The sequence below is a fragment of the Phocoena sinus genome, chromosome 4 (assembly GCF_008692025.1).
Source record: "Phocoena sinus isolate mPhoSin1 chromosome 4, mPhoSin1.pri, whole genome shotgun sequence".
NCBI lineage: Eukaryota > Metazoa > Chordata > Mammalia > Artiodactyla > Phocoenidae > Phocoena > Phocoena sinus.
The window spans coordinates 116,157,545-116,169,647 of record NC_045766.1 but is presented as its reverse complement, the minus strand read 5'-3'; the positions used below and the strand labels follow the sequence as shown (position 1 = coordinate 116,169,647).

Sequence of the window (12,103 nt, the reverse complement as noted above, 5' to 3'; positions counted from 1 at the left end):
GTTGGTTGTGGACTTCCCATTCATTCAACCAAACCTCTTATGGAACCGTTCTGCAGTCCAAGACTCTTCCTATCCAATCCTCTTCCTTCTCCCTTGAAGGGAGCAGACCTACCTCACTGTCGAAGGGCTCACCCAGCCTTGTCTTGCGTCCTCTCCTTTATCTTTTACAGGCATTTCCCCCAGCAATTCTCTAGTACATCTAATCCTTTCTTGATGTCTGCTCCTTAGAGAACCTTAACTAACAGGCAATCTAAGTGGGTCTGAAACTATATTTGACTGTGAACTTATAAGTTATTAATACACATAAAAATCCGTGTACTTACTTGTATAGTGAAATAGAGGAAAACCAAAGGAATAATCCCCAGAATGAAGAGTGGTAAAGCTCCCACAATGACCAAAACCGTTCCAATAACATCCAGTGTACAATTCAGCCAGGTCCGTAAGTAGTAATGGAAACGCATATCAATTATAAACATGTCCTGAAAAATTTGATATCGAGTCACTTTATTTTTAACTTTTCATTGGTTTAAAATGAGGGGAAGAAGACATATATCATTCATTGTAAAAATAAAAACATTTACCCAGATGTGACAATCTGATTATTAAATATCTAACTATTCAATATATGATCTCTGCCCTCCCCAGCCCACCCCCATGTATTTTTCAGCTGTAACAATTAAGAGGGTGTTCTAGTACCAATATGTCTATGAGCAAGCAATTTGTACTTCCCAATGACAACTACATGGCACTTAATTTATATGACTGAAATCAGACTCTGTTAAAAAAAAAAAAAGAGTCCAAACCCCGGTAGTTGGGTATTCAGGGACATTGGTCTGCCATTATTCACTCCCTAAAAACTGTAAAACACTCCTGGGCCATTCTTATCCACTGAGAACATGTCCAGTGACCTTCTTGGATAGCTGGATCCTGCCAATATCAGAAGAAACAGGAAAACAAAATAATGTTCACTTACAAAATTAAAAACCGAAAGATAGAGGTGGACAATGGGACTGAGAAATGGACATGGGAAGGTCATGCATCAGTTCACATGTAACTTAAAGCTATGTTTGTGGTATAAGGTACGACCCTAGAGATCCCAGGGAATAGGAAGGCACTCAACCTTGAAGGGATGGAGTATTCAGTTCAGGACAAAACTGATAAAGAATGGAGATAGAATTTTCTTTCTTCTCAGCCTTGCTTTGGGACTTCCCTGATTATCTCACATACCAAATAGTGTAAGAGCATCATATTCATACGTAACTTCCTGCCTGTCTTTAAAAATACACCTTTTCATATTCTCATCTGTTCAAGACCCAATCGTTTGTCATGTTACTGTATAATAATGCGAGTTGTTTAGGAGGGTCATAGTGATATGTCCACTGGGAGACAAAGAACACTGGTGATCAAGTTCTTCTATAAACTTTCAAAGAACAGTGTGACACTGGTATGATTAAGCAAGATTTAATACTCCAACAAAAATTGATTATGCTAGGTATTCTCATTTATACTTTGATGTTTTATCCTCATTTTCCCCCATACCACACCAAATGTTTTTCATATACACAAAAATATATTGCCATATTTTAAGGTCATGGCTATGCACTAATACAGAAGCCACATGGCTGCTGCAAACTGAGATCTAACAGAAGTCTATTACACAAACCAGATTTTGAAGACTTTGTAGGAGAAAAATAAAATATTCAATCAATAATTTTACATTGATTATACTTTAAAGTAATGTTTCAGATATTTTCTGTTAAAATATATTATTATAAATAATTACTTCAACTGTTTCTTTTTACTTTTATATTGTGGCTACTAGAAAATTTTAAATTACCTCTGTGGCTTGCATTACATTTTATTGGACAGTACAGTTACAAGTACTTCGTAGTAAACACAATGGGCAAAACCCTATAGGTTAGCAGAGACACTCTGGGAACCACTACCCATCCCCCATTTGCCATTAACGAGTCGATAGTTCTTTTAAAGGCAGAATGCTTAAAATCTGGATATGTCGATACAGACTTACATTTCTCCCCCTCCTCAGCCTGAACCACTGATTCTCAAACTAAATGTGTATAAGAATTGGAGTTGTAGACACCAGAGCACATGTACTTCTTGGATTCTTTCAGCAATTTTTAAGGGTTATTTTAAGTATGTGTGTAAGATGTGACTCTGCTATACATCAATTATAAATGTCCCAAGAATTAGAAATAAAATAACAATGAAATCTACCCTAAACGTAACCCCATCTTTTTAGAATGATATTTTTTACAAATGAGATAATAAGGTACTAAATGTGGATCATTTATACGTATGCTATTTAATAAGGTATGGCTTACTTACCTTGGTGAACCGATTGACAATCTGGCCTATGGGATTGGTTTCAAAGAACTGGAGTGGGAGATGCAGCACATTATCCAACAGCTGAGCATGCAAAGTTCGAGAGGCAGCCAAGGATCCTCTGGTGAGTACATAAGCTCCCGAGCAAACAAAGAGACCTAAACACAAATGGTTATCAATGACACGTTAACAGCTTAAATTCTGAATTTTAACTCTCAAAAGATTGCTTGTAATAGCATTTATTTTTAATGGAAAACTCAAATATCAAACTTAAAAATGTATCACTGTGGACCAAACTAAGTATAAATGCATATGGTGCATGGAAGATAAATACGGACACTCTGGTGCACTGTAAGAGCAGTGCTCTCCTTATTCACGAGCATAGGTTCTAGAGAAATGCTCTAAAGATAACAGATCCACCGGGTTGACAGAATTTTGGCAACCTATTAACTTTATGATGTCCTGAAAGACAATGTGGTAGTGACTGATGCTGCTAGACAAATAATTTCAGTTCTCCTAGCTTCTAGGTCCATGGTAGAATTGCACTTTCTGACCTCCTTGTGATTGATGGAATCGAATGAATAGCTCTGAACGGTAAGTTGAGATATTTCACATGATACTTCCAGGTGTCAGACTTGCTAAAGCTCCTATTCCCTTTGCACAGTGCCTGCCAACATTTAAAATAGTGGTTGGATTGCTTCTTCATCTTGGGCCCTAGAATCAGAAGAGTCCCTTTCCTGACCTACAGTGGACAAGTGGTATGAGTCATGAATAACCTATTTTTGGTCTGTCAAGCTATTACGGTTTGGTTGGTGAGAAGGTTCTTGAAAAAACTAAAAAGTTAGAAAATATAATAAACATGTAGCTTCAGTGGAACAGGTTAAAACACAGTTAATAGCATCTATTGACTATTGGTAGCTGTGTTTGACAAAAATATAACAAGAAAGAGACAAGCTCAGAAAAGAACTATCCAGGTGTGTAAGAAGAAATGAAAGGACAAAGAATCCCCCAACTAGGGAACTTGTAGGGGTGGAGGAAGAAATGCTTGGTTACAATGATTGGTTCAAGGGTGGATATGTGACTCAAATTGTTTCAAGGAGAGTAATTTCATGGATTTCTATGGAAAGAGGTTCTTTGAAAGAGAACATTTTCATCACCATGTGAAGCCTGAGAATGGCTCAGGAAAAGAGGAAAACGAGCAGAACTGAGAAAGCATGGTGGACACTTTGTTTGAGCCCCTGGATCAAGTGTGTTTAAAAACTTGTGCTTGGACTTTTCCATTTGAGGCATCAATAAATTTCCATGTTATTTAAGCCATTTGCTCTTGAGTCTTCTGGGATACATAATTGCACCGCTGATCTCTACTATACAAAATTGTTAGTAAAAGTGTGTTGCCAACAGGATTCTTGTTCCAACCTCAAATTCTTTTAGCTAGTTCCTTTATATTTTAAATAACATCACACACTGCTCTTTAATAATTTCTTACTCTTAAATACTTTCTATTATTTTCCTACCTCACTCCCCATACTTGCTTCTAGTCCTTCCAAAAATAGGTTGTTGCCCTTTTGTTCTCAAATATTGTGTTTACATTACTGCTAAACATAATATTCATTATGTTCACTAAATGTATAATGCCTGTACCACTATTTTTCTATGCAACAAGCACTAATCTATCCCCAAACAATTCGATAGTCAGCGAATCTCTTTGGAATATGTTTAAACTCAGCAGATAGTCTATTACTTCTTTCATCCTATTTCACCCCCTCATCCAGCAACATAAACTACTCTCTTGGAACCCTCTGTATTTCTGCTCTAAACTGGAAATTTTTGTGGGAACAGGCTTTAGTATTCTTCAGTTACAGAAAATGTCGTTAAATATTATGCATTTGATAATTTCCATCTGCATTTACTGTGTCTTATTGTATGGATGTTGGACATCTTGGATTATTCCTCTAATTTTTCCTTATTTATCATTTGCCATCTATGTTTTTGATGTTGTACATCTGGGACAATTTCTACCGACTTATCTTCTCACACTTGTACAATCTTTTTAAATTCTTTAAATTTTTTAAGAACTTTCTTGTTCTTAGATTGAACTTATTTAAGCACATTCTGCTCTTGCTTTGCCTCTGCTTTTGAATATCTGAAGATACTAATTTTAAGCTTCTCTTACATATCAAATATGACTATTTTACTTCCGGGCTCCACTGCTCTATTTGTTGGCTCTTATCTGTACTGCTCACTTGATTAAAATGCATGACCATCCATCATTACTAGTTAAAACGTGCAAGATAAAGACATGGTGATAAAAAAAAAATTAAAAAAAAAACATGGTGAATTAAGAGGTACCTGGTGTGGCTTTCTTCTGCCTGTGTACACATTAATTTTCCCCAGTCTCCTCTGAATGGAAATTCCACTTAAGTGGGTGTGACACTGGAAGTCTCATATGGTGATGTAGACATAGACTGGAACTTCTCCAAAAGCCACATAAGGAGGCTTTCTTCTATGTAGGTCACACACACTAGTAACCCTAATTTCCTTTTTAAACATCAGCTTCCTAGTTTTCACTGTACTACTGCTGTGCCAGTTGGTAACAGGAGAACAATGTTCTAGTGAATCACTTTGATTATTTCAACGCTACTCAATCTTACTCTCTGTACCTGCGTTCCTCCACAGCTAGACTGAACTGCTCCCTATTCTTTTACAGTTTCATCTAGTATCTGTTCCTGGTTGCAGGTTCTTCTACCCTTGATTATCAGTATAATCGCTTATGTAGACATTTATCACTCTGAAATCCCCTGAACCCTTTACTTTTATATTTATTCACTGTCATTTCAGTGGAATTTTTGTGAGGTAAGTAAAGTAAATGATCTACTCACTCATCTTAGACTGGTGTACTCCTTAAACATTGCACTTTGAAAATAAGGCGCCTATATTTTACACATTGGGTTGGAAAAGGAAGCTCCTAACAAGGGGGCATAAAACACAATAGATTAAGGATGTTCAGAGTGCCCTAGAGATTCTAAAGGAAATAGCCGGGAACCAGGAATAAAATGTTCAGGGCTATTTCTTTTTCAGAAGATAAGGTAAGATCTTTATTATTGTTATAAAATATAGATGCAGTGTTTTCTGCTTCAGTACTCCAGTTTTCTTTGAATGTCAGCCTTCTATATTATTCATAGCCTCTGGCATTAACATGTGAAAGTGCTATTTATGTTTTAAAGCTCAAAAAATAACGTGAGCTTTGATGATATCAGTGAATACAGCCTGCTCTTGATTGAACCAGGTTCCATAGGACACAGCTGCGGACTACTAAAAAAGTCAGAAATTATATACTTTCATTTCTTAAGAAATAATTTATAATTGTATTTAATAATAAGTCAAAAAGTTAAATGTTTTTAAATGTAAAAAACAAAAATCCAATCAGGAAAAAATCTTTTTGATTAAACTCTGCATAATCTGTTACCTTTACTACAAAATACTTTCTATACCTACTGATAGTTAATTAAAAGTAAGACCTTACACAAGGAAAATTTTGAACACTAAACTTGCATACCTTGTCTAGTATAGGAAAAACAGTATTTGCTCACTTAAAATATTCTCTGAAGGATACTGAGTCTCCCTTAAAACTGTAACATGAGCTCACTGGATTGGTAAGAGTTTAACCCTCCTATATATGTGTGACAGACATAGATATAGAGATGTATATGGGACATTTCTTTTGCTGCTCAGCATTCTAGATGTCAATACCTACTTTTTCCTCGAGCTGCAAACCACAAGCCAAAAAACTTGATTCACTGACTCAAAACCAGACGCATTCTAAGTCCTGGTATCTCATTTTAGTTGTTAACATAACAACTCTTTCCTCAATGAATGTTGTTAACAGAATGACAAAACAAACATAAATTTGTCTCACAATATTTGCTTACTTTCTGATGGAGATACTTATAAGAAGTACTATGGTCACGCAATAAAAATAAGATAGGAGAGCAGAAAACAGAAGCAAGGCCCTAAATCACAAATTTTTAAATGTTATCTTCATTTTCTGTTACCAAAAGCATGCGTCTCTGTTTTCCCTATGCATATCCCTAGATAGCAAGACTTCCACGTAGATGGCTTTGTTATTTCTTATTTGAATTTATCACTCTCCTTCTCTTTGTCTTCCTTTCTTCTTATAAACACATAAAAAACTGTCTATTTAAAAAATCTTCCCTTGGGCTTCCCTGGTGGTTCAGTGGTTAAAAATCTGCCTGCCAACGCAGGGGACACGGATTCGAGCCCTGGTCCGGGAGGATCCCACATGCCGCGGAGCGGCTGAGCCCGTGTGCCGCAACTACTGAGCCTGCGCTCTAGAGCCACGACTGCTGAGCCCGTGAGCCACAGCTACCGAAGCCCTCGTGCCTAAAGGCCGTGCCCCACGATAAGAGAAGCCACCGCAATGAGGAGCCCACGCACCGCAACAAAGAGTAGCCCCTGCTCGCCGCAATTAGAGAAAGCCTGCGCGCAGCAATGAAGACCAAACGCAGCCAAAAGTTAATTAATTAATTAAAAAGATCTTCCCTTTAATTGTTCTACACTTTTGAGTACTATACTTTTGAGTGTCTTTCTTCTTACTCTTTCAAATCACCTAACTTCTTTGAAGGACAACGTGTATCTATTCTGCTACTGGGGAGAAAAAAAAAACAGCAGAAAAATATGTATCCACACTTTCCATTAAACGTGCTCCAAATTGAATTAATCATTTCTCTGCTCTACCAACTGACTTCCCTCGTCCTTGGTTTCTTTATTTTTGTCTCCATTGTTCTCTCAATTACCCAAACTTCAAAATCATGAGTGATGTTCTCTTCCTACCCACAAATCAGCAATTCTTACATATGTTTTCACCACAGTGTCTTTCCTATCCATCCCTTTTCTCCAGTCCCACTGCAGCTCTCTGACCCTTCCTCCATTCATACTTTATTCAAATCTTATTCCATTCCCTACCCATTGGTTAGCACTAGTCTAGATGCTTTGGGTGACAATGAGATGCATCAGATAAGAGATCCTTTTGTACTAGATTATCTCCCATCTAGACTCCTGAAGATCCTTGATTATTTTTTCCCTACCAACCCCAACTTCCCCCTGGTCTCTGACTTTAGTCCCACCAATAAAAATCCATCTTTTTTCATCACTGAAAATGTATTCTTATTCTGAAAAATAACTCCAAATTCTGTCACTTCTTTTTTCCCCCAATTCTCAAAGTTTTCTACTTGCCTTTCCAACTATCATCTCCAAACTACCTTTCCACCTCTAGTTCCCCTACTGCCCTATCAATAACTTAAAGACTACTCAGACTGGCATCCTCACCTATGCCTATATCCCCTTCACCTTCCCCATCCGTCTTTATTCACATCTTTCTTTGCATCTATCAGCTTTTGTCCTCTGTGATCCCTAACAAAATTCCATCCATCTTTTTAGTGTCACCTCAAATGCCAACTATGCCTTGGAAATTACCTTAATCTCTCAACCAAATATGGCTTTCCCCTGCTCTAAATCCTCACAGTGTTTTCTTTTACTACTTTTACACGAATATTGCTTGCGATGTAGTTTTAAGCTTTACTTACAATGCCGTTTTTAAGACTCACTTACTGATCTTCCCATCAGTCACAAGCCTCACATATACAGTGGACGGCCACGTATTCAAGACTGAGTCCTGACTGACTTAACATATGAGACTCAGTTTCCTCAGCTGTAAAATGGGGATAATGACACCTTTCTAAATACTTATTGTCAAGATTAAATGAGACAAATTGATAATATTCAGTGTGGGCCATGTAGTTGACACATATAAGTTTTTGTTTACTCTTGCAAATATGGTGAATTTAAAACATAGGCATTTGAATTATCCCAAAGTATTTGAATATTATGACATAGATTTTTAAAAAGTAAAACAATGCCCTACGTTTGCATCTGAATCAATTAGGTTAGAAAGAGAAAAGAAAAGCAGCTAGACTTTTTGTTTAACCTTGCATTAATCCCAATAATCCATAGATGTTAAGTTTATTGCTTCTTATTCGCTTCCATTCTGTGAAATCGTTCATGTGCTTTGCTTCTTTTGCCCAGGCACTAAGCCATAGATTCTGTCCAATTCCCACCAAATTCTGCCCCAGGTAAGTGGCCACATTCAGCCATACCCAGAGCCAGCCGAAGGCTTGGAGGTACTTCAGAATGATTGAGAACTTCACCTAAAAGCAAAATTGTTTTTAAAAAAATAAGTTACTGTACTTAAAAGTCACACAAGCTAGATTTAAACCCTGCTCTGACATATCCTAAGCTTTATGATCTTGGTCTAAGTTACTAACTACTCTAATCCTCAGATTACTCATCTATAAATTGGAGTAATGCTAGTAGCCACCTTATAAGTACAAGCGAAGTGCCTGCACAGTCCCGAGCACTTAAAAATAAAAGTTGAAATAATGTTAGTTACTATTATTAGCAAACCAGAATATACATAGCTAAATAACATGTAATCCTAATTAAACACCACTATAATGTCCAACTGTTCCATTTAATTCAATTTCTTCAAACTATCATATAGCAACCTTCCTCAAATTCAATGAAAAACATATGGTATTTATTAATAACATTTATATTTGAGTGGTTAGTAACAAATAACACTAGTTATTCTGGTGCTTACCCCACCAACAGGGACCTTCTCCTTTCTCACTGAGAACTGTTTTCCTTGATCCAATAAGGGCCTGATAAAGCAAGACGATGTACATTGTTTTTAGGTTTTTAGATCAACTAAACATTTTTTTAAAAGTTAAACATTCTCAACCACTTTGTTGCACACGCTTCTACTTCATTAACAGAGACCTGACTTGCCGTGATAACAACAATGTTCCTTTAATCTGCTGGAAGGGAGATCGTTTATTCTTTTTTACCCCATATATTTTAGGGCCAGGGCATATTGTATGATTTTTTTCACTGCTTCTTCTAGATAATTATCCTTCAAACTTGAACCAAATCCCTAGATTGTGTAAGACAATGCCATCTGGCTGTACCATAATCTGTGCCTCCGCATCTACTCGCCTCCTGTCCTATCAGAAGACTAGCATCGGGCTAATTCGTCCCACTTCGTTCTGCCACCATTCTGGGTGACGTCACAGCTGACAAGGACAAATGTATTAAACTCAATCTCTTTTCACCTTCATGACCTTCATACTTCCAGAGTCCTGCCTCTGCATTCTACATTGGCCATCAACTTTCATGACCGCAAACCATGAATCTTATCACCTGGAACTAATCCACCTTTGAAAACTTGACAGTCCCTGGCCATAACATAAGCTTTTCTATTTCTAAATTGTACATTCAGTTACTCTCACTGTATTTGGTTTTTATTCTACCTAGACCCCCAGTTCCCAAATGTAACTTTCTATCATCCTTGCCCCCTAAAATGATTAACGATCCTGGTTTACCTGGGATATTCCTGGTTTTAGCACTGACTGTCCCACATCCGGGAAACTCTCAGCCCCAGGCAAACCTAGGCCCTGTCTCGATTCCTTTTATTATCCAACCTGTACTCCATGATTACCATGTCATCCAAACTGTGGTGACATTCTGAACTTTAATAGCTTTCTTTCAATTAAATTTCAATGTTAAAACTGACAAGTTAGCTTTGTCACACTTGCTGCCCATCTGTGGAGTGCTGCTTCAAAAGATCATAGAGCCCAGCAAACTGGCTCCACCATAAATTAATACCTTCCTTCCACCTGGGTTTTTATAGTGCCTAGAAATTCTTGCATCTCCCTCAGAAGGGGCCCCCATGTCCTACTTGATGGAGAAAGTCAAAGCAGATAGGGAAGTCAGTCACCACACTTCTGCTTTTATCTGCACCTCCACCCAGCCTTTTCTAATTCTCTCCTGTAAAAAACAAAGGTAGTTTTCTCCTCAGATCTAAGGATAACCTTATGAGCCCCATTTTCTCAAAATACATTTATTAAATATAGCGTTTCCACACTTTCCTGTCGATGACACACTTGACAGTGTTTTTTAAAAATGCAGATTATAAGATTTCCCCTCTAGAAATCTGTCTTTTAAACAAATGATGCAAGGGATTCTTAGCTTAAGGCAAATCTAGGAGACCCCGAATTGTTTCCTCTCTTTTCTAATCTTCATCTTCTTCCTTTCTAGCGACTTCTTCCCTTCAGCCCACAGAGAACTCCACATTTTTCTCATCTTATAATTAATACCATCACCACAAAAATGATTCCACCCTCAACTCTATGTTCAGTTACTACCCTACTTCTTGCCTTCTTTCTGTAGCCAAACATTTTTCTGCCAAACCACCTTTTTCTCCTCGAACTTTCTGGCACCTGGCTGAAACGGTTTCCATCAACGGGGCCTTGATAAAGTAAGTACAATACTTATTGCTGTATTCATGGGATACTTTAAAAATTATTTCACTTAAACTCTCCATGGCATTTAACATCATTGACCGTTCCCTTGTTGAAGAGACATTTCCTCTTACTTTCCTACCATCACACATTTGTGTTTTCTCCCACCTCTCTGGGCCTCCATTAGTTTCTGTCTTCCTTTAACGTTTGTATTTCCTGAGGCCCAGTTCTAGTCATTATTTCCTTTCTATGCTCCACACTCTTTTCTGAGCACTCTCATCCATTCCCAGTTTCAACAACCTTCGTCTTTGTGGGTGACTCTCACATGGATTTCTCAAGTCCATACCTCTTCCTTGAGCTCCAGATCCATACGGTAAAAAACCTACTTGCCACCTACTTCATCTCTGCTTGATTATCTCAAACATGCCCTACACGAAACCAGTTATTTCCTACCTCCTCAAAAGCTTTCTCTGGCCACGACGCTTCCTCTGTCTCAACATTGACACATTTCCAACCAATCACCAAGTAGCTGTCAATTCCTCTGGAACTGTGTTACTGAAGAAATGTTTGGAAAATACAGAATGGCACGAAGAGGAGCAAAGACAACAGAGGAGAGAGAAGAGAGAAAACAGACGAAGACAAGCAGAAGCAAAATACTCATAATGCTATATTCCAGAGATATTTGGTGCTAACATGCTGGTGAGGATTGCTATAGTCTTTTCTCTATATGTGTGGTATCATAATTCAAATGTTGCTCTATAACAAGTCTTAATTTTTAAAAAATTTTACCCATGGTCTTTGTAACTCAGTATATAATGGACCGCAAATATTATTCTATTACAGCATTATATTCTGTCAAATGGCAACATACTATTTTATCATTTTACTATATTAAGATTTATTTAACAAAATCAAAATGTATACTGGTTGCAGATTTTTCCTGCTTTAATTATTGCTGTAATGATAATTCTCTTTACACATCTCTCATGGTCCCTTGTAGGGACATAGGAGCATGAGATATGCTACATTCTAAGTCATTTGATATATCTAATATCAAACTGACCTCTAGAAATTCTAAACTGAGGTACATGCTCCCATTTCTCCACATTTCCCATTTTGTTTATCAGAATAAGAAATGGCTATTTGATCAGCCCAGTAGTTCTTCCCTTTCCGTCTCTGGCATTAGTGTCAAGAAACATTCTGTGGGAGGTTGCAGTACATGCATGCCCTTTGTAGGATCAGCTTTACCATCAGGAAAAGATACACTATTTAACAGACACGTTCATTGGAATAGCTCCTGGTATATGATTTGGGTTAATTACTGTCATCATCCTTCAAGCCCTTGGCATGGCTTCTGTTTGGATAAGCAAATTTAGCATTGGTGT

The 12,103-nt window shown here is 37.5% G+C and overlaps 1 protein-coding gene across 7 annotated transcripts in view; it reads right to left on the bottom strand.

The window, feature by feature from the left end:
- LOC116753517 (canalicular multispecific organic anion transporter 1-like) overlaps positions 1-12,103 on the bottom strand; it is an 89,776-nt gene that overhangs the window by 14,813 nt on the left and 62,860 nt on the right. For all 7 annotated transcript variants that reach the window (XM_032631353.1, XM_032631352.1, XM_032631354.1 and 4 more), the window contains 4 exons: positions 9,020-9,080; positions 8,348-8,567; positions 2,347-2,501; positions 324-479 (listed from right to left, as the gene is read on the bottom strand). In XM_032631353.1, the coding sequence (XP_032487244.1) occupies positions 324-479; positions 2,347-2,501; positions 8,348-8,567; positions 9,020-9,080 (592 nt within the window). The remainder of the gene's footprint in view (positions 1-323; positions 480-2,346; positions 2,502-8,347; positions 8,568-9,019; positions 9,081-12,103) is intronic.